Source organism: Penicillium roqueforti (assembly GCF_015533775.1).
Source record: "Penicillium roqueforti strain LCP96 04111 chromosome Unknown scaffold_05, whole genome shotgun sequence".
Lineage (NCBI taxonomy): Eukaryota > Fungi > Ascomycota > Eurotiomycetes > Eurotiales > Aspergillaceae > Penicillium > Penicillium roqueforti.
The window spans coordinates 252,855-274,819 of NW_024067569.1; the positions used below are offsets into that span (position 1 = coordinate 252,855).

Sequence of the window (21,965 nt, forward strand, 5' to 3'; positions counted from 1 at the left end):
GCACTCGAGGATCTTTCCCAAGTTTGTAGTTGCTCCGTTGAAACCATTATAGCTCCAGATTCGCAATTTTCAAACGTCCAGAGCCTCTCACCTCCCCCCTCCCCCCAACCCTAGTCACGGGTGAAGTAGTACAGTGCGCAATCGTCAAAAATTATTGAAATGCTTCTATTGTCAAGCTTCCGCTTTGAAGATGCCAAGATGCCAAGATATGAGGCTCTCGACGTCAGCCTTATCCTTTTCATCAGTTAGGCGGTGGTGACGTGAATGACATCTTCGTATTTAGAAACTGGGCAGACAGGCTGTGATGTCCGATACATTGAAAAAAGTATATGGTCAGCTTAGAAAAGCAGGGGTGAATCGGTGAGGATAGCATATTGGCAATATATCCGCAGAAGATTGTGGTCTAGGAGAAAATTGTGGAAGGGGTGAACACATTTCCAACCAAAGACTCCCAAATCCTTTATTTCAAGGCCTACTAGCGGAATTTCTATGGAGATAGCTCTACAGAGACGTGGACGTAGACTGAAGAGTTGAGAAATTGTAGTGAGCGATTCTACGGGAGTGAGACTTTCCTAGTACTTAAAGTGAATAGAGAGAATCGTTTGTGATAGATCTTGGTAGTATTCTTTGTAAGCTAGTTGGTCAAACACATGAGACTGAGCGACAGAGATTGCCCCATGGTTCCTTCTTTGACATCAATTCTCCTTCTCACCACCTCCAGCCGTTCTTATCGGTTTTGATATCCTTCTTCTTGGGAACGTACTTCTCATATTTCGAGGGAAGCAGAACTAGGTTATATATCACGAAGTTGTTGTCTGTCCAGTAAGGCTCTTCATCAATCTTCATAGCTGTATCAAAACCGGTGATTGTGCTATGAATTATCAGCTTAAGATTCGAGAGTATCAGGGGTATAGTAGAATATACATATCATCTTCCTCTCTCTCGTATATGAGCTGTAATGAGGATGGTTCCAAAGGCTGGTACCCAAGCCTCAGAATTTCCCTAATTCTAGTTAGCTTGAAGAACGTGATCATAATTGTACTGTATAACAAACATATAGGCGACTCTGAACTTCTCACGAATAGTCCTGCGTTTGCGTAAGGGAAAGCTCCAGAACTTGTCAAATTCAAGAGGACGTCCTGGGACCTTGTCAAATATAAGGTATATGATAAATCCGCCAGAAACAAGGTCGGTCGGATCTTATATATCAATTTGATATCCAAGCAGTTTAGGAGCAGCGGCATACTCATTCTCTGTAAACTTCTTCAGGGCATTTAGCTCCACAGGGGACATATCGGAAGCCTGATTCTCCCGATCCTCCGACCTATTGAATTCAGTGCCATCCAGAGGGATTTGTTTGTAGATATGTATGAAGGCATGGTATCCGTGCTGTCCACGGCGACAAAGAAATTTTCCAGTAGTAAATGCGGGGCCCATGCCTTGGTCGGAATCCTCTGGGGTAACCGTGTATGGGTCCTCATCCAGCTTCTCCACGATGACCCATTGGCGCGCTTTGTAAAAAGAAGATAACACAGGGTCATCAGAATCCGGGCAGTAGGTAATGATCCCTTCACCAATCATCTGGGGAAGAAACTGACGAGGCTCTCTTTCGGGCATCGTGAGTGTCCGATAGGGAAGATGTTGTGATATGGAATGAATTGTAGATAGAGGAAGGTCAGATCAAGGTGACGATGGAAATGACGACAAATTTGTGAGGTCAATTTAAAGTAAACCAGACACCAAACTATTAACATCTGATTAATCACCCACCAAGCCATATGGAGATGATCTAACACTTACCGTCGTCCCATCAAAAGATCCTCCAAAGCTATTTAACACCAATAATCAAGATAGTTCAATTCTGAAAAAGGGGATCTCAATGCTAGATGCTAGATAGTATCTAATTGATCAAATGCCTAAGGAATGTGGCAAGAATCAGGCATCTTAGGGGTGTGGGTATATCAACTCAAAAAGGCAGTCTGCATCATTACTTTGACTCTACGTACTAGGTTTTTTTGCATGCTGCTGGGCCCATCTTACCGCAGGTGTACTAACAAACGCCTACTTCTGCCTCGTCTACTGCTCAAATATGGGCTGGATGTTATCTAGGTCTTAGTGTAGGAGAAGTAACAACAGGTAATATACCTAATGGCCTATGATATGAGTCGCACCTCATTCGAGATATATCAGCTCTTTCTCTATAATTCGTTCAATGTCCGGAGGTTTGATTTTGATACATTTAGGCATACACTGGGGCTTTCTCTGCCATTCAAGGCCCCTCTGAGACCTTTGTGGCTTCCAGGCCGTTTGTCTCCAGGAACTATTCAGAGGGCTTCGTGGGAGTAGCTGGATCATCATCATCACCATCTATCTAGATATTCACTCTCTCTTATTGATTGCTTCCCAACCCAGCAATTTGCGCATCTTCAATTTCCTATTTCTTAGTGGGTATTACCAAAGAGTCTTGCACGTGAAGCTTAATTGGTATACTGACAAAAGGCCTTGTTCAGATAATGCCTGAGAAGGTCCTTCTAAAGATGCAGTCAAGAGTGCTCTCCCAGGCCTTCGGATTGCCCCCAACACGACCAAATCCTCTGCCTTGCACAGTATTAGATATACGGGTCGTCTATCTTGATGGCAAACCTTCGATGCCGATGTCCGGGCTAGCATGTCGACAAGCTGATCCCAAGCCATAATCGACTACAAAATTGACGGTCGGGACCTGAGAGAAGAAGAAGTCTATGTTGCCGATGAAACAGGCGTTCAGGGACAGTTCGAACAATCTGTGGGGCAGATTCTTGGAGCTGTCTTCAGGGCACAACACGTGAATATCCGGTTTGCTGACTTTAAGTCGGTTGGAACTGGATATACCAAGGTACCTGATGTTGCCTTGGTATCGGATAATCCTCCACTTTCACTTTCACTCAGAGTCGTGGGGGAGCTCAAAGTTCCGTGGGTTAAGGTACACAAACTGAGAGGTCGGTTCAGCAACGTGAATGTGATGCGTCATACAATCGGCCAAGTGGTCGAGTACATGATTGATCAAGGGCTTCCATTTGCCTTTCACTCGACCTACGAGGAAACAGGCATACTCCGCCAAGTAGTGAACGACGTGTGGATGATCCAGTATTCACCGATCATCGATAGCCACGCCATTGAAAGTAACACCATGCTTTCCACCAAATAGTATTTTTGGTACCTGGCATCGGTGGCAGCTACAACGCCCCGTATTTATCCCCCACACCCGAAGGACCAGTTGTTCAAACCTGTCGGAAATTCATAGGATTGATACTGTTATTTTTCATGCTGAACGACGGAGCTTTGCGAAAGTTGTAGGTCGCATTTTTAATGTACTGTAGCATAATTCACAATCTAGCATATTCTGCATCACTATCCTATTCTTCTGGGATGAACGTCTAGACCCACCAATTTCCAAAGGTCATCGAAAACTTTCCCTCCACAGCTTTCTCGGGTCTCAGTCCAGGAGATGGACATAGATAAAGTAGGGATCAAATATCGAAATTTAAAGAATACGAAAATTTTGTGGTCCGAGCCATGATCGACCCCTAGTTGCAAGTCAAACTGAGAGTGATCGTCTGAGCGGAGTAGCAGCCCATCCCGGGGAGGAAAAGAGAAAGTGTCGTCAACATCGTGAACTGCACAAAATGAAGCGCAAGCGCTACTCATTCCACCATCTAGATCTAGGACTGCTTGCATGGTCTCCCGACGGGACCGTCTTGCCGGCCTGCACCTCGATGACCCAACCAAAGTGTCCCTGCTCCAGGCGCAGATGGACGGCCACCCTGGGACGGCAAGAGCATGCATCCCCAGCCTCGCGAGCGACGACATGAGCCGCCTGGTCAGCACATCGGCTGCGAGCAGGTAAGCTGCTCAAGAGCTTCCGCTTCTCGTCCTCCAGCCGCTACCCGATCAGCTTCTGCAGATCTCGTCGGACGGCGTCAGTGTGGGGCCGGCTTATCGTGCACCTGGCACCCGAAATTCGGCTTGCTCGAGAGCTACGAGCTCGAATCCGCGCGGGCCGGCGCCGATCTATTTCCCCTGGCTATCTCACCCGAGTGTCAACTTCTTGCGTGCCGCTCCGACACGGGCCGAGGTGTGCGACCTTGGAAACGCGGCGGTTCAGTGCGGGCGGCGGTATGATGCTGACCGTAGAATGTGAATGGCAGAATCAGAGTCATGGCGTCATTGGTTTATAACATCCTTGACGAAGGATTCTACACTTTCTTCCGCCTTTTTCTGCCGTCTAGCTATAAAACCGATAAGGGATATCCGAAACAAGACATCCAGAAATACTACCCAAAAGACATGACAGACCGCATAAGTGGCTGGCTACTCTTGAGATAGTGAAGCTGTAGTCGAAATAGTCGGTGTAAAATTGACACTAAGAGTTTCCGTTAGACCGTGATAACTCAATACCCGAAGGCAAAGGACCGGGTCCTTGGAAAAGGTTGCGGATGGTCCCGAGGTCTTGACACGTGCTTATATAAGCACAAACCCCTCGACAGGTCCCAACAGATTCGGATCTGCTCCCTGCTCTGCGTGAGACCACCAAAACCTCAAACCACGTTCATATTTGCCAAGTTTTTGTACACTCTGACAAGATGGCCTCCGAACCGAACGGCAATCACTATCTCCAACAGTCGCTCGACCATATCTTCCAAAACAACAAGATATGGGTCGCGTCGAAAAAAGAGACGGATGCGACCTTTTTCGACAAGCTTGCTGCTGGACAATCACCAGACTATCTGTAAGCAACATAGGCTCCAACTTTGTCTTTTTCGTCTAACGGCAATCAGGTACATAGGCTGTAGCGATAGCCGTGTCCCCGCCAACGAAATCATGGGTCTGGAGGCGGGCGAGGTGTTCGTTCACCGTAACATCGCCAACCTAGTGCCCAATGTTGACCTCAACGTCATGTCGGTGATCAACTATGCCGTGCGGCACCTCAAAGTCAAGCATATCATCGTGTGCGGCCACTACAACTGTGGAGGTGTTCAGGCGGCCTTGACACCTGCTGATCTGGGATTGCTTAACCCATGGCTGCGAAACATCCGCGATGTTTATCGCTTGCACGAGCAAGAACTTGACGAAATATCCGACGAGCACGACCGATACAATCGATTGATTGAACTCAATGTGATTGAATCCTGTAGGAATATCATCAAAACCGCGGCTGTCCAACAAAGCTACCAAGAGAACCAGTATCCCATCGTTCATGGTTGGGTTTTTGATTTGGCCGACGGTCTGCTGAAAAACCTTGAGATCGATTTCGAGGCTGAGTTGGCGGATGTGCAGAAAATATACTGTCTGAAGCCGGGTTCCAGTTCGGGGCATCATTGAATGATCACCACAGTGGTCAACTGCCAGCCATGAGTCAAGTGTTCGGTTTGTTGTTGCCCAGCCTGTATCCTTCCGACTGCTTTTTTGTCCTGTTTTTCCCTGTCTTTATGGCTGTGGGTGGTCTCTGTCATAGTCAGTTTTTCGAATGTCATTTACTTCTTGTTTCTTTGCACACAGTATACCCCATACGCACACGTGCACCACGTAATGGAAACCATGCGGAGTTGAAGAATGCCGTCCTATTGTAGTGAATAGGAATGAGAAAGAAAAACATGGAATGAATTGAGCTGTTCCCTGAGAGGGACAGAGAGGAAGAAAGGCTGCCTCAACACCTATTCCAGTGGATGTGCTGCCTTTTCAATAATCGACAGGCCTGGTAGGCACAATAGATCATTTGGTATAATTATCGAGCATCCAATCCCCAGAAACTGTGGTGCTGCCTGTTCAAGGCGAAGTATATAGTTCGGCTCGGTCGGCTCGGCAGCTTCGTGTTTCGCTCTGTCCCAAAGGGTAAGTATGGATGTTGTGGAATGCTGCAGGGCGTATTGCGGGGAATCCAAGGCCAACTTGCAAGTTGCAACGGTAATGGGCTGAGTTTTAAAAGGAGGGAACGACTTAGGGCCTGCACTACCGGGGCCGGTTGTCGGTTCCGAGACATAGCCGGTTCGGCCGAAACTTCATTTCCACGTGCTTTGAGTTTAATGCAATTACCAGGAACCAATAGAATGTAGGCTGGCGTCCTAAGTGGACCCCTGCCTTGGATATTCATTGCCTAAAACGGACTTCGGGATATGTACATAAACACCGGACCTGGGCTCCACTGATAAAAATGCAACCTTGGAAGCACGGAGGACCTTGTAAGGTTAAACTGCCAAGCATTCGTACACATCCGTATCAGCGGGCAATAGCTGTATTTGAAGTATTCTTCACGAGCATGGTAGTACTCCGTACATACTACATACTACATAGTACATACTGCAGCACTGTACGGAGTATCTAAATTGCGGGGCCCCGGGAATCACATTACCATCCAACATCTAGTTTTCTTGTTTCACCTCGGTTTCACATAGAGAAAGCATAGAGTACACAACAAAACGCTCTGCTCGACTTTGCTTGAAATGATTTGCTAGGATAATGAATTGGTTTACTACTCAAATACGGTAACTGGCGTGTAAGTAGTTAGTGAAAGGCTCTCTAGGGTTAATTAAGCAGTACTAGTACGTACTACGAATAGTAGTTCCCTGCAAACAAGCCAAACAAGCCAAACAAGCCAAAAGACGACCCCACTCCTCGGTCCCAGATCCCCACAATCCTCCCACGACTCCACGTTGAACTATCCAACCAGCATTATGGGACGCTCTTGCTGTGAAAGGACGCCCTCTCAAGCGGATGCGATTGATAAAGCTGAGTTGAAGAAATCGAATAGTTCATCGAATTGTTGTGGCAGTTCATCGGAGACTTCAAGTCAAGAGAAGTCTTATAGGAACGGCGCTATCCGAAAGAACGACAAAACAGATGATAATAATGCCAATGCAACTTCCGCTGCCCAGCGTGATGACCCCGTATACAAGGACCCTATTGATCCTTGTAAGGGTGCAGCTCTGCCTGGGGCTTGCGAGGAAGGCTGCTGCGACCAGTCTGCCTCGGCTGCTGGTAAGAATATCCGTCGTCTTGATGCTTTTTCCGCTAACGTAGCTTGTTGCGCAGGAAATTTTACCGCCAAATCTAAAATTTTAAGCTCTAGTGTTTCTTCGGGCCACCCTCACACACACACCGGCTCCGGTACCCCATGGTCGAGTGAACATGCTACTTCCGTTGAACCTATTGTGGCAGAGTGCTGCCAAGACAAGCCTTCGCCATGCTGTGATGAAGCCTGCCTTGATCGTCTGGCTTTACGTGAGTGTCATACGGGGTCAGATATACCATGCATGGAAGCAGCTGGTTACTGTATGTTGAATATAAATGGCTTATGTCATAGTACTCTACTAATTTTGGGTCTAATGCAGCTCTTTCCTCGACATCCACACCGACAGAAGGTGCAACGCTTCAGGGCAGAGCTTGCAATCGACACCATCGCTCAGTTAGAGAGCAGTATGCTGCTAGGCTTACAGCACTGGGGTGTATCTGCCGTGCTCTTCTTGCCCTTGGCAAGGAATCATGCTGCGAGCCTCGAAAGCGCTCTTCGCTGGGTAAGGGTCGGAGCTCTGAACGGCCACTGAAACAGTCTGTCTCGTGCGTCTCGGTTGAATCTTGCTGCGCAAGTAGTAAATCTTCAAGTCAATCGCCGCTTCGAAGTACCGACCATGGCGGAAAGTACAAGCCTGCACGTGTAACTAAAACTCGTGCCAGCCAAGGTTGCTCCACCAACTCTTGCTGCAAACCCAAAATTACCACCTGCGGCAACAACTTCACCGACCCCTGTATCTCCGAATCAGATAAGTCAGAGATAAAGCCAGCGGATGGCTCTTGTGCTGATATTTGCTGTACCTCCGAAAAGCCATCCTTACCCAACGACGAGAAGGGTGGGGCTGTAAGAATTGCCCCTGATCTCGAGGGTCAGGCCATAGGCGTTGAGCATGTGGTCCTCTCGATATCTGGTATGACTTGCACTGGCTGTGAGACGAAACTCAACAGAACCCTCGCGATAATGTCAGGGGTTGGGAACTTGAGGACAAGTTTGGTTCTATCTCGAGCTGAATTCGACTTGGACCTCAGTATCTCTACTGTGGAGCTTGTTATAAAGCACTTGGAGCGGACCACAGAGTTCAAATGTGAGATAATCGCCAGTAATGGGTCAGCTATGGATATAATTGTTTCTGGGGATCCAGGTTTGATCGTCAACCAGGCTTGGCCGCAAGGTGTGAGTGACATTTCGCTCGTCGGAAATTGCACTATTCGTGTATCTTTTGATCCAGAAGTGGTTGGAGCACGAGATCTCATTGAAAAGCACTGGGGTGATATAGCAAGCCTTGCGCCCATCTCTGGTGATCCAACACTTGCAGCTGGTAGCAAGCATGTCCGCCATTCCGGGTTCATGACTCTCTTATCTGCAGTTCTTACCATCCCAGTCTTAATCATGGCATGGGCCCCCATCTCCGAGAGAAAAATCGCCTATAGCTCCGCCTCGCTGGCTTTGGCTACTATCATTCAGGTTGTCATAGCAGGACCTTTTTATCCCAAAGCCTTGAAGGCTCTTGTCTTTTCGCGAGTCATCGAGATGGACCTTCTTATTGTGTTAAGCACCAGCGTGGCATATATCTTCTCTGTGGTTTCTTTCGGCTTTCTCGTTGCTAGTAGACCTCTTTCCACTGGCCAATTCTTTGAAACAAGCACACTTCTAGTTACATTGATCATGTTCGGACGATATGTCGCTACACTTGCCCGACAAAAAGCGGTCGAGTCAATATCTATTCGATCGCTTCAGGCCCAAACTGCCCTTCTTGTGGACGAATCACCTTCAATAGATGCTCGTGAAATCGACGTCAGGCTACTGCAATACGGAGACAGGTTCAAGGTCCTTCCCGATATGAGAATCCCGACCGACGGGACTGTTGTATCTGGGTCATCTGAAGTGAACGAGTCAATGCTCACCGGAGAGTCGCGGCATGTCGAAAAGAAACCCAAGTCGCGTGTCATTGCAGGGACAATCAACGGATCGGCAAGTCTAATTGTCAGGCTAACTCGCCTCCCAGGCGACAACGCTATTAACACTATCGCCGCCATGGTCGATGAAGCCAAGCTTTCCAAACCAAAGATTCAAGAACTTGCCGACAAGGTGGCTTCATATTTTGTTCCAGTTATTGTAGGCTTGACTATTGCCACATTTGTTATTTGGGTGGCTCTTGGCATATCAATACAAGCTAAGACTAGATCCGAAGCAACCGTGCAGGCTGTCACCTACGCCATCACGGTGCTTATAGTTTCATGTCCTTGTGCCATTGGTCTTGCCGTACCGATGGTGGTTGTCATCTGCAGCGGTATCGCAGCAGAGCGAGGGGTTATATTCAAGTCGGCGCATTCTATCGAAGTCGCCTATAGAGCCTCTCATGTGGTCCTTGACAAGACAGGAACGCTGACTCAGGGAAAGCTCAGCGTAGTCGTTGAGAGTTATCTCGGAGACGAGGAATCATGCCTGTCACTTCTTTTGGGCCTCATCGGTGACAGCAAGCACCCGGTATCGGTTGCTGTTGGTAATCATATTAGGCACAAGGGGATTGTTGCAACAGCTGTCCCTGACGTCAAAAGCTTGACAGGCCGAGGTGTGGAAGCTAAACTTGGTAGTCAAACGCTACAAGCTGGGAATTCTCGCTGGCTGAAGACTTCCACGCACCCCCTGGTGCAACCGGTGCTTACAAAAGGCTATACTGTGTTCTGCTTCACCATCAATGGTGTGCTACTCGCTGTATTTGGTCTTGAGGACTCTCTCCGAGCTGATGCACCCCATGTGGTCAATACCCTACAGAGACGCGGCGTGACGGTTCATGTGGTATCGGGCGACGACGAAGGCGCCGTGCAAAACGTGGCGACAAATTTAGCTATCCCCGAGAGCAACATTCGTGCTCGTAGCTCTCCAGCGGACAAGCAGGTCTACATCAAAGATCTCCTAGGCAGTCTTTCAGGTGGTAAGGAGCCGATTGTCATCTTTTGCGGGGATGGCACCAATGACGCCGTGGCGCTCGCGCAAGCAACAGTCGGCGTTCACATAAACGAAGGCAGTGATGTTGCCCAGTCTGCAGCCGATGTCGTGCTTATGCGTCCATATCTGTCTGGCCTTCTCACCATGATGGATGCCAGCAAGGTCTCTATGAGACGTATCAAGTTCAATTTCGTTTGGAGTTTTGTCTACAACACATTTGCCGTGCTACTTGCGGCTGGGGCTTTTGTGAATGTCAGAATTCCGCCCGAGTTTGCAGGTCTGGGGGAGCTAATTAGCGTATTGCCCGTCATAATCGCTGCTGTGCTCTTACGATGGTCTATCTAGCTTGTGGCTGGAATAATCATTATGTTATCTTGGAATTATCTTCTCCAACAGAAGATGATCTTCCTTCTTTCGATATGTTAGAACAGCTCTGAGATCTATTGTGTTCGGCTGGTTGTTTTCAACAAGCAATCTTCCATGTCTTTTAGTACAATCCAAGAATTTTCTGCAGTATTTTATAATACGAGTCTCCTATACATATAGACCTATATCGTACTGATTCTCCTTCAGATGTCTTTTTATATAGCTTTCATGCTACCTCAACTCCCAATTCTGACATATATACTGGTATCAATATAAGCTTCCACGATCTATATTATCATCAATGCAATATAAATGAAATATCATCTAGCTCTCACACTTAAACTTTAAACTTTTACTTTGAATAGCGACACACGCCTAACCCTAAATAAAGCCTGTCGCTTTGGTATACATGAAACAGTCGCTGCTTTTCACATATACACCCGTATTTTGTTCTATAGCTAATATTGTTTTTTTTTAACACTCCCGAATAATGCTTTTACTAGTTACAGAAATTATAGTGAAGGGTATTCAGGCGACAGAGTACATGTACGCTTATGAGGGTCGCTTGTCTTATAGATCTATGCCACATGTATTTTGAACATGAAAATAAGGTGACTATCTGGGCTTTCACTAACTACTGTATAACACTATCGTGTTTGCAATATCAAGACTATACGTAGTAAGGAGTAAGAGTGAAAGATATATAAATTTCTAAGATCAAAGGACCAACTGGCAAGTGGAGAGTTGGCTCCCGAGACTCTGGTCACCGCCATCGCCACAAGGTGGCTTGTGTGCTTCTCCTCATCCAACCTCTTTTCCATAACCACCCAACGCTGCCTGCTTCCTATTCAACGTATTTTGCTAGAAATATTTCATACCTTCGCGTCTCATCCTTGGTTACTCAATCTGGGTTTGTTACTCATTCAACCAATGAACCGATCATCACCGTGAAGAAGACCACGCACACACAACCCCACAAACCGAGCCGCCATGGCGCGACGGTACGAGATCGATGAGCTGATATGGCTCCGCGGCTCGCCCCTTGTCGCAAAGCCTGCTGGTCTGCCTCCAATGGAAGAGTGGATGTATGGTAGCTCCAATGCTTGCAATTCTTCAGCTGTCCCGCACTGTCACCTTCAAGACTGACCGCAACCTGTAGGCCTCAACCTGACCAAACAACCACACAACGCAAAACCCATGGCGCCCGTGATGTCAACAGTCCGGCAGAGACTGGCACAAACAGAAGACCTAGCTTTTTTGAAGCCAAACATATCTCTCGGGGATCTAATTCTGGTATTATTGTCTCCCTTTCTGTCGAACATCAAGTATCCCGACCTATCTGAGGCATTTGCTAATTGGATTTCTTCTATTTTCAGAGGATATTGTACTCGGTCCCCCCAAAACCGCCTTCGCCTCATCTCGCATTGGCGGCAAAGGCTCGTTCGATCTGACGGACCGACCAGCGGCACGGCCAAATGATTCGGATGAAACGAAGAACGACCGATTCAACTTCAGAGACAGGTTGTTCAAGGACCGCGATGCCCCAGAGAAAGAGTTAGATCGACGGGAGGCCAAGCCGGGGCCACTGACTGCCCGGCGTGGTGAGAGAGAAGACTGGAATGCCGGGCGCCCACGTCGCACATTCGGCCCAGATGAGCAAGAGCGCAAGCCTCGACGAAACGGCGAATTCGACAGATGGGAAAACAAAGAAGGGCCCCGCGATCCAAATGCTGAACGGGTTCCCCGTGACAAAGATGGCCGATTCCCCATTCGGAAAGAAGGACAGCCCCCACGATCCAAATATGAAGGAAGCTGGTTCCGCGAAGAACAGGCCCAAGAAGCCGCTGATGCGGATGACGATAAACCGCCGTTGCGCAACCGAGAATGGCGCCAAAACCAGACCCGACACGGCACCGAGCGTGAGTGGAACCGCGGCGCCAAATTTGAACAAGAACCTGAATGGCTGGATGCCAATGAACGAGACGAACCACGACGAGCGCACACCCAGGAGGACTTTGAGCGGTGGAAGGAGCGTATGAAGGCTGGATCTGGATCTGGATCATCCGCACAAACCCCGGCACCTGCTGAGGAGAAGAGAGAAGCACATGTTGAAGAACAAAAGCCGGAGACCCGCCGCACTGATGGTGAGATCTTCAGTAATTCCGGTGCTCAGTTTATGTCCGACGAATCGATGGAACGATTCTTCGGACTCCTGAGCGATTCGAAGGTTCAGCCTCAGACCCCAGAAGCCAGTACTCCTATCGCTGCCGATCCAGTTGCTAAAAAGGAACCCTCCCTCTTTGCCGGAAAGCCTGGAAAATCATCTCGTTTTGCAGGTCTCTTTAGCCCCATGCCAGAGAGCCCTGCCAGAGAACCCGAGCCGATGCCTTATTTCAGTGCCCCTCCCCAGGCCCAGCATTATCAACAGCCCCAGCAGGCGTCTGAGAGTATGCCTTTCCCATCCCACAGTGCGGACCAAGAAGGCTTTCAGCGCATTCTGCAGATGCTTGGTGGACAACGCTCGGAGAACTCTACGCCTCACGAGATGGGTTTACCTCAGCAGCAACGGAATATCTCCATGATGCAGGGCGAACAGCAACATGCCGCCCTATCTCTGTCATCTCCTAGGGAACCCTCTCACCGATCCGACTACATGGGCGCTGGCCCCGAGAACCCCATGGCCCAAGTTAGCTCCAAGGATCCCCAGGCGCTGGAGAGGGCCCACTTGCTTCGTCTGATGCAGCAAGTCCGAGTCGGTCCACCATCTGCGGGTCATCTATCCCAGCAGTCTCCCAACTCGGGTATTGCCCCTCCTCCAGGTCTCATGCCAGAAGGCATGCCACGCCCCCCGCCAGGGCTTTCTGCCCAAAAGACACCGAATTTCCTCGACGACCCAGCAATTGCAAACATGCAGCGACCAGATAGCGAGCACCTCCGCCGGCGACCTGCGAATGGTCCGCCTATGGGATTCTTTGACGATATGTCATTCCCTCAGGGCAATCAAGGCCCCATGACCCCAGGTGGCTCGCGACCTCTTCAAGGCGCGAATCAGCCCCCCATGCCACTTCAGCGACCCCCGGGTCTCGAGCATCTGCCACCCCTTGGATGGACTGGCCAGCCTGTCCCGCAGCAGGGTGTATCGAGTCCTATGGGCCCTCCTCCTGGAATATCCACTCCAGGCCGCGGCATGAATCCCAACTTCCCCCCTGGCATGCTTCCTATGCCCGGCAACGCGCCCCCAATGAATGAGCGCCAAGGCTTCCCGCGCGGCCTACCTCCAGGCATGATGCCACCTCCAGGTTATATGAACGGCCCTCCTCCAGGCTTCCCTCCCATGCCGCCAAACCCCGAGGCCATGATGGGACTTGGTCCCTTCGGTGGTAACCCTGGCCCACAGGGCCCTCCTCCTTCATCTAGACACCTGCTAGAGATGTTTGGCCAGTCAAACGGCGGTGACGTCCGTGGTGGCATGGTCGGCCCCGGCCAGTTCAGATAAACGGAGAATATTGGAAAAAGATTTCTATCCCCTCGATTACATTTACGCACCATTTACCACTGCCCATGACCATTTCATGAGTATCTACGCTAGCTTGGTGAAGCCGATGTACAGGGGCTCGTGATTTTCTCTTTTCATTTTCCATCCACACAGATCCCACGGCAACGTCGCACTTCCCCTCGAGAGAACGAAATACCCATTTCCTTTATTTTTTCCGCCCCAATGTATTTGCTCATGGCCTTTCGGCAAAATGATGCCCGTGTCCAATAACTGCCCCCCACTCCTCCGCGTTTGAGCCTTTGCTGCGTTGGCTTTGGCTTCTCTGATGTGGTTTGCTGCATCTATTACCGGGTCCTTTTTTTTCCTCGCCCCTTCATATTTTTCCCGGTGTTCTTGAAATCTCTCAAGGGGCAATGCGTCCGTGCTGTGTATTCTGTGGGTCTGATGAGTCGAGTCCTGAAGACCGAACCGGGGGTTGACAATAATAGGGTGATGGATGGACGGTCTTAAACTATGACTTTATTGGGTCTCTGTTCTTCGCTAGTTGCCGATAGATCCATGCTTTATTCCATAGGTAGCTGACCAACCTCAATCTATCCATCCCTTTTTTTGAAACCGGGCTCCTTGTAAAATGTTCATGCTAAAATATAGGTAATACGTCTCGACCCAATCTCAAGTCACCCTAGAAATTTCTATCCTGTGATTATTTTACGTATCGTTTTTCTCTACACTGTTAATTCGTTTATGCCAAAGTCGTTCCAGTGTGTTCCATTTCTGATTGCATATACTACATATCCTACAGTGTCCTTGGGATTCAGTATCTTTGTTGATTATGTTTGTATCTGATGTGTTTGCGGGTCTCCCTTGTGATCTGCTTAGACTTGTGTGAATGTTCACTATATATACACGTACCATTGATCTTGCGCCTGGTACACCAGTACCGTGAATTAGCATATTTCAATCTACAGCAATGAGAATTTCACTTGTTCTTGCTTTATTGATCTCATTATAATATTATATGTCTGATTACACAACGTGCATGCTATGATGTCATATATGCCCACGTGATAAGCCTTGCCCCTAACTATCTATAGACGAAGTATAACATGAGCATGTATCATTTTAGGCCACACATGAACTTCAGACAATATAATTATCGTTCATGATTAGAAATCAATGAAATACTTCTAAACTTGAAGTGGCCTGCGAAGTTAGAGTCCATATAGTATAAAAAACCCTAAATGCTAAGATGGTGAGAGTTGGAGCGACCAAGAGCGACGCGTACGACGACTAAGCACACGAAGAGTAAGCGTAGCTAGCGACCTTCCCTGAGATATACAGTCCAATTCTGTCTTTGATCCCTTGTCTTCCTTGTTGTCACCCGACATAGTGCCGACGAGACCTTGTACACCACACTGTGCAGGGTTGGTTGGGCCACCGAGTATCGAGGACAGCTACAGTTACAGCCTCAAGTTGCTCTTGTTTTAACCCAAGTAGCCAAGTATATCCCCTGTGTTGACAAGCCTTTGAGCCTCGTTTAATTCCATGCTGACATTCTTTTTGAAACAGGCAAGGCGCTTGAGCCAACCAGCGAGGACCAATACTTGATCCTTCGGAGCAAGAATATTGCTACATTTCTTTCCTTTCCTAAAGGTATGCTCTCTCCCCAAAAGCTTTACAAGTCAGACAGATTGGTTGCCTGGAGACATTGCCAATGGATAGACTCATCACATCGCTCGCGAAGGGCATGGTATACTAATTGAACGGCGGAGTAGTCTTTCAAGATGGATCCCGCGGACGTGGAGGTGACCATTAAAGTGGGCGATGATGGGGTAAGTATATCCCGGCGCTTTCCCCGTTTGCGCGCGTTATCCCTCTGTGTCCCAGCAAGCTAACACTCGACGCTCTCCGCGTTCACCACCTAGCTCGCTGAAATCCAGACGAACCCTGCAATTCCCTACGTGCTACCCTCGGTGGAAGACCACTTTGACCAAAACCCTTTTGCTGTGTCTATCTCTACCGGGGCGAAGCGCGAGCGCCATCCAGCTGAGGAAAGCATCGCGCCTTCCCCTTGGTACTTAGCTTCTGTCTACGGAAACCCGCTGTACTCAACACCTGCGGTCCATGAGTCTCGTCTGACTCGGCTTGGTAAGTTATTTTGTTTATTCTCAAATCATGAGACGGGCAACTCATTTTTCTGAATCCAGGAACCGAGGAGACTGAAGAATCTGAGTGGTTTCCACCCCCCAAATATCAACTTAATTCCGGTTCGATGGCTCCCCTACAGCCCCGGGAGCTACCCGGTTCTCCACCCAAGACTAACCCCAACTCGCGCGTCTGGGAATCTCACCGTCCTTCGAGCCTCAACTTTACCATTTACGAAGATCCGCAGGACCAGCAGACCCCCAGCCCTCCGCAGCAAGGGTTCTACTCCATGGAAGAGGATAAAGAGAACATCTTTCTAACTCAGTCTGACCTCGAAACCTCTGACGAAGAAGAGCAAGACACTCCGTCCAACCTCGCTTGGAATGAAGCTTCCACCGGCCCCCGCGATGCCTTTGGTCTCCCACTCAACCGCGAAATGTCTGATTTCGTCCCTCCCCGCAACACCCCGTTTACGGAGCGCCCCATGCGCCATGGTCGAGAGGTGCTGCGGACCCTCTGGGTTGATGAGGCACAGGTCCCCGAGGAAGATGATAGTGAACTGCATGAGGAGAGTCTGACCAACGCCCAGGTTCGAGAGGCTGTGCAGACTAGAGGAAGCTACCAACTAGGACGAGCTATGGCCCGCTCCAACCTTTACCAGCTGCGTGAGGATACCCGTGTTCAGGCACCTACATATTTCCCCAGGGATGTTCGTCGCATCCTTGATTTCCAGCAACCCGAGTATCGTCGCTCTATTACTCCCGAGCCAAACGAGGATAGCCGCACTACTACTCCTGAAAAAAGCGAGGAGGAAGGCCACTCAGAGCCAGAGCAAGAGCTTGAGTAGGACCAGGACCAGTAGCCTGGATACAAAGGCCTTCGAAGATTTTTCGCGTTCTGACACTGTTGTGGTCTCATCATCTCGACTCTATGTTGTGCAAATCTACACTTCATTTGGCACAATCTGCAATCTTCAGGTTTATGTCCTTTTTTCGGATATGCTTTCACGATTCACGGCATGTATGATCAGTTTATTGATAGTCGATGAATCTTTGCTGTTATTTTCCAACTACAAAGTGCATTTTGCGTAAATATTCTCGTATACCTACACGGCTCTAAGAATAGTCTGTAAGATTGGCGAAATTTAACAAGGTTTTCTGGCCTATACATCTACTCAGAGTTTAATTCCTGTCTTATTGATATGACACTATGTCATAGGTACAAGTCCCTTACAGACGATTCTTTAGAGAGTTACCATTATACCGGCAGAATATATACTAAAGTTGTATTCTGCTATGGGTAACATCGGATAAGGATGAACGATATATATTTTGAGACATATTTTTCAATATCTTTAAGATAACGGAGATATTGATAGAATTCCAGTCAACGAGGTGAATGAGAGAGATTATAAAAGACATGTTGATCAACAATATCAAAGGCACAAGATACGTCATTCTTTGAAGTAGCTGGTGGTGGTGACCCTATGACAGTAAATAGGAAGCAAAAATTGATTTATTTGTTAAATAAATATGCTATACCCTCCGATCTTAACGTGAAAGCCTGATCTTATGTAGGCGAAAGTGCCTGTCACCTAGACAGGTTCAATAGCAATAACGAGTTGCAAACCTGAGGCTATTCACGCTTACTGAATAGGCAATTCCCGGGATTAGCGGGAGGTATAGATATTTTTGCTTGTTGATTCTCACTCCCTCCAACACATTTATACACCCTCTCTATTTCTCACTGACCTTAGGGATGTAAGGTGACAATCAAAAGTTTTTCTGCATGGCAATTATGTATTTTTTGCCTTTGAGGTATCTCTCATTCTCCTTCTTGCACTTAGGCACCCTCAACTTGGCTTTATCCTCGTTCTATTCACATCTATTCCATCTCGGCCATCAATATCTCTCTATTATATGGCCAGTCCGTACCTCTAAATCCTTCACCCTATTCGTTACAATCAACCCTTCACATATCTATTCCTTGATTATCCAATTCTGTTATCTCCACGCATTCTATGTTTCAACCCGCGAAGCAACTCGTCTCATCGCCTCCGTTTAACTTCGGGGTCATTTCTATGCTCTGTGTTGTTACATTCAAATTCTTGCTTCTTCTCTGAGCTAGCTCACCGAATTATTTCTCCTCGTCTCCTATTTCTGATTCGCACACCCTAAACTTCTCTATCCAACTTTGTTCACTCCACCTCCTCAGCACCACCCATGGTCCATCCATCAATTTCAACATGCAAAGTGCTGTCAAAATAGAGAAACCCACTAAAAATACTAAAAATACTACGAACACAATGGAGGAGGTCCTAAAGGACACTCCAAGTCCTGTCAATGGCATGGAGGTGAAGTCCGAGCTAGAGGATCATACAAATAGGCCGAGCAAGTTGACAAACGTGGAAGCCCATATCCAAGGTGAACCGCCAAATCAGAAACTAATCACCACTTACTTCTGCCCGAAAAAAGCCTTGAAACAAGATGATCCTGTGCCAGAGAATTTCCCTAAGGAACCTGATGAGGAATCGCTGGATAAAACAGGCTCGAACCAAGTCTCCAATGATGAGGAGTCTTCTGGTGACGAGGAAAACTGTTCTGATGAGGAGTTCAAATTAGCCTCAGACGAGGAGTCACTGGTGGATTCCGAGCCCGAGCCCGCTGAATCTTCCAGAAATGATAGTGATCTTGAATGTTCTTCCAGGCCAGTGAAAAAAGAGATCTCAAGCAAACCCAAGGGAAAAGAGCAGGAACGAATCTCAACCTCATCGAGTTTCATCGAGAAAGTCAAGGGTCTGATGCATAGTAACATACTCAGCGGCGCAAAGGCCAACGCTAATATACAGCAATTGACCCCTGTGTCCCAGCAAAAGAACAAGACGACAGCGCTCGCAGAGGAAGTTGCGAAGCTTTCAATTGAAGACCAACCGCAAGCTAAAAAAGACGCAAATTCATTGATTCAGGACTCGAGGAAATTCGAGCCCTCGGCGTCAATCATCAACATGAACTGGAAGGTTAGAGGTCTCAAAACACTGCTGAAGCACCATCAGGTTTGAAATCTTGATCTACTAGGTTCAAATTGTGATATATGTGACTAACTATTGAAACAGCTCAAGGCCGCTGCGTGGATGGTAAGTTTGGCATTCTACGTTATAAGCATGGTACCTAGCTGACGTGCATAGCGCAATCGCGAGAGTTCGGCGGTGGAGCCAAATGGAGGCTTGCTCTGCGACGAGATGGGCCTGGGGAAAACGCTTACAGCTCTCGGTAAGAACGAAGACCACCTTGAGAAGTCAAAATCTTATATTTTCCATAAGCAAATATCGCGAACGAAAAGTTCTCAAATCGTTCAAAAGCCCCAACTCTGATCATTGTCCCGAGAAGCTTGATTGCACAGTGGTATGTCTCACTCTTCGACTTAAAAGATTAATGTGAGTGTTACTTAACTCGGTTGTAGGATCGATCAAATCTCTACGCATTGCGAGGAAAGGGTAAGTAGAGATGTTCTCGAGTATTACGCCGGTGCCCGAACGAGCGAGAGCGATGTTGTGAGAGCGATGCAAAAACGGCTTATTGTGTAAGAAATTTGAAGCAGATTACTGTATGTTTCATGTCCCTGACCTTATAGGATCACCACATATGAGCAAGTCTGCAGCTCTCACCCGAAGTTGAAACCACCAGTCATGATCAAGTCTCCAGAAAAGCTTGAGGCTTGGAGAGAAAAGGAATACTATCGTAGAGCTGGACCTTTCCATAAGGTTGAGTGGTACCGCATCATTCTTGACGGTATGTACAGGACTTATAAATATATTCAATGCGGTTGATACTAATTCGACTTCGCAGAAGCTCATTTGATCAAGAACAAAGATTCCGCAACCTCCATCGCTGTCCGAGCCTTGAAAGGCAAATTCAAATGGGCTATGAGCGGGACGCCGTTACACAAGTAAGAACTAGTCACCACTTGGGCATGGCAAGCTTTGGAATGACCGAAGTCCTGAGTACTGACTAAATGTTTCTAGCGGGGTGGAAGAACTTTACCCATATCTCCATTTTATCTTTACATCGGAAAGAATGGGATATGACACCTTCCTGAAAAAATACTCCAAGGTTAGTCTCCTTGAGGAAGCCTTTACTTCAAAATCCAAGATTAACATTCTCTATAGGGGTTGGATAACATCCTTGAAACTGTCCTACACCGCAGCACATACAGTACCTGGATACTTGGCAAGCCCATTATCACGCTTCCGGGCATCAATAACCGTGTCGTAGAGGTCGAACTTTGCCCAGCTGAAAAGTTTCTTTACAGGGAGATTCAGGATCTTGGCATTGCAATGGTCAATGGTAGGTCTGACATTGATAGCAAAAGAAGCTGAGCGCTAACACATCTCACAAGGGTCTGCCGATACAAGACAGAAACAGAGCAAATGCATCTTGGCCGTTATAACAATGCTGAGAATGTTTGTGAGCCATCCGCTCCTCGCCCAAAAATTCCTCGAGACTGTGCTCAACCAAAATGTCATTGCAAAACTCAAAAAGATGGTACAAGCAGAAGGCGTGGTTAAGAGCGCATCAGGGGTCATCATCAACTTAATTCTCGGTATGGGTGACAAGGTCGCTCCTCGACCAAGGCCTCCAGGAGACTTTTCCGACCTCCAGGTAAAATTTTACGAACACGTGGAGCGCGTGCGCGAAAACGAGGGAAAACACTACCAAGTCATATGCAGAATATGCCCTCATTGCACGAATAGCGTGAACGAGAAGGAGGCATTCGTGGTCACATCCTGTCATCACCTTTATTGCAAGGGGTGCTTTGATGCACTACCCGACCAAAGTGGAAATACCGATACCGCCACCCGCATCTGCAGCTCCTGCAAAAAACCCATCAAGGAGGCCGGATACTCCGACGATTCACCAAAGGGCTCACCAAAGAAGAGAAAGCAGTCCGTGCGGAAGGGAAATGGCAGGAACATCTTCAAAAAGCGGCGTCAAAAGTCTTTCAAACAACAGGTTCTATTGAAAAATCCATCAGATCGCGAGTGGGACGAGCCCAGTGAGGATGAGAGCGATTGGATTTCGTGCATTGGGGATCGTATGCCGTCAGCGAAAACCACAGCGGTTCGGAAACTCATCACAGACTGGGTGCAAGAGGATGGAAATGCCAAGATCGTCATCTTCGCTCAATTCCTGAAGACCATTCAACTTCTTCAGTTCATGTGTGAGGAGGAGGGCTGGAAATATGCAACCGTACGTCAAGACTGGTAAGAGAAAAACACCGAGCCACATAACTAACAATGCCCATATAGATTACAGGGAAGGTGTCGCCAACCTCGCGTGATAGGCAAATTGAGCAATTCAGCAAGGAGAAAGATATCAAAATCATGATTTCCTCCCTGAAGACTGGCGGTGTTGGCCTCAATTTGACTATGGCTAACAAGTGCATCCTTGTGGATCCCTGGTGGAATGAAGCGATTCAAGACCAGGTAAGGAAGTCTGAATTCAGATCCTAGAAGGGTTCAAGGCTATAGGCAAGCTAACAATAAGTTGCTAGGCGTACTGTCGTCTGTACCGCATCGGACAACCTCGCTTAGTGGAATACGTCCAAATTGTGGCAAAAGGGTCCATTGACTCGTGGATGATCGGTCTGCAGAAGGAAAAGACCCGGAACATCCATCGGATGTTTAGCACGGAGTCGCTTAAGCAGATACTCGGTCCCTCTGGGGATATCCGTGAAGGACCGAATGGTGCATTTTCAATTTTCACTAGTAAGGGAAACAAGAATGTCCACACCTGGACACAGGCTGTTGAATCGGGGATCATTGAAGAGGTGAATTCTTCCGAAGATGGTTAGGAGGAGGCTACCCGACAGCCGAAGAAGAAAAAAACAGGGAGGACTAGGGAACGTGTGCAGAACGATGGATTGAGCAGTTGCAAAGGACATTGATTTTTAGGATAATTTCGC

The 21,965-nt window shown here is 47.9% G+C and overlaps 7 protein-coding genes across 7 annotated transcripts; 6 read left to right on the forward strand and 1 right to left on the reverse strand.

Moving 5' to 3' along the window:
* Positions 1-708: 708 nt before the first annotated feature.
* LCP9604111_3294 (uncharacterized protein) lies at positions 709-1,617 on the reverse strand (the record flags this gene model as incomplete). The annotated part of the gene is made up of 4 exons (XM_039070866.1): positions 709-871; positions 925-1,002; positions 1,055-1,087; positions 1,247-1,617. 4 exons carry the CDS (start codon positions 1,615-1,617, stop codon positions 709-711), a joined length of 645 nt encoding a protein of 214 aa, XP_038930561.1.
* Positions 1,618-3,715: 2,098 nt separating this feature from the next.
* LCP9604111_3295 (uncharacterized protein) lies at positions 3,716-4,217 on the forward strand (the record flags this gene model as incomplete). The annotated part of the gene is made up of 2 exons (XM_039070867.1): positions 3,716-3,882; positions 3,944-4,217. The coding sequence occupies 2 exons, from the start codon at positions 3,716-3,718 to the stop codon at positions 4,215-4,217; spliced, it is 441 nt and encodes a 146-aa protein (XP_038930562.1).
* Positions 4,218-4,622: 405 nt separating this feature from the next.
* LCP9604111_3296 (carbonic anhydrase) lies at positions 4,623-5,361 on the forward strand (the record flags this gene model as incomplete). Its single annotated transcript, XM_039070868.1, has 2 exons — positions 4,623-4,768; positions 4,818-5,361. The coding sequence occupies 2 exons, from the start codon at positions 4,623-4,625 to the stop codon at positions 5,359-5,361; spliced, it is 690 nt and encodes a 229-aa protein (XP_038930563.1).
* A 1,349-nt stretch (positions 5,362-6,710) lies between these two features.
* Positions 6,711-10,342, forward strand: LCP9604111_3297 (heavy metal translocating P-type ATPase; the record flags this gene model as incomplete). The annotated part of the gene is made up of 3 exons (XM_039070869.1): positions 6,711-7,014; positions 7,069-7,308; positions 7,368-10,342. 3 exons carry the CDS (start codon positions 6,711-6,713, stop codon positions 10,340-10,342), a joined length of 3,519 nt encoding a protein of 1,172 aa, XP_038930564.1.
* A 1,011-nt stretch (positions 10,343-11,353) lies between these two features.
* On the forward strand, positions 11,354-13,859 carry LCP9604111_3298 (uncharacterized protein; the record flags this gene model as incomplete). Its single annotated transcript, XM_039070870.1, has 3 exons — positions 11,354-11,448; positions 11,523-11,656; positions 11,740-13,859. The coding sequence occupies 3 exons, from the start codon at positions 11,354-11,356 to the stop codon at positions 13,857-13,859; spliced, it is 2,349 nt and encodes a 782-aa protein (XP_038930565.1).
* Positions 13,860-15,643: 1,784 nt separating this feature from the next.
* On the forward strand, positions 15,644-16,851 carry LCP9604111_3299 (uncharacterized protein; the record flags this gene model as incomplete). The annotated part of the gene is made up of 3 exons (XM_039070871.1): positions 15,644-15,691; positions 15,785-16,007; positions 16,067-16,851. The coding sequence occupies 3 exons, from the start codon at positions 15,644-15,646 to the stop codon at positions 16,849-16,851; spliced, it is 1,056 nt and encodes a 351-aa protein (XP_038930566.1).
* Positions 16,852-18,309: 1,458 nt separating this feature from the next.
* LCP9604111_3300 (putative SNF2 family helicase) lies at positions 18,310-21,854 on the forward strand (the record flags this gene model as incomplete). Its single annotated transcript, XM_039070874.1, has 12 exons — positions 18,310-19,056; positions 19,117-19,137; positions 19,189-19,273; positions 19,324-19,405; positions 19,464-19,583; positions 19,635-19,792; positions 19,850-19,949; positions 20,026-20,113; positions 20,170-20,347; positions 20,400-21,250; positions 21,310-21,486; positions 21,555-21,854. 12 exons carry the CDS (start codon positions 18,310-18,312, stop codon positions 21,852-21,854), a joined length of 2,907 nt encoding a protein of 968 aa, XP_038930567.1.
* Positions 21,855-21,965: the final 111 nt, after the last annotated feature.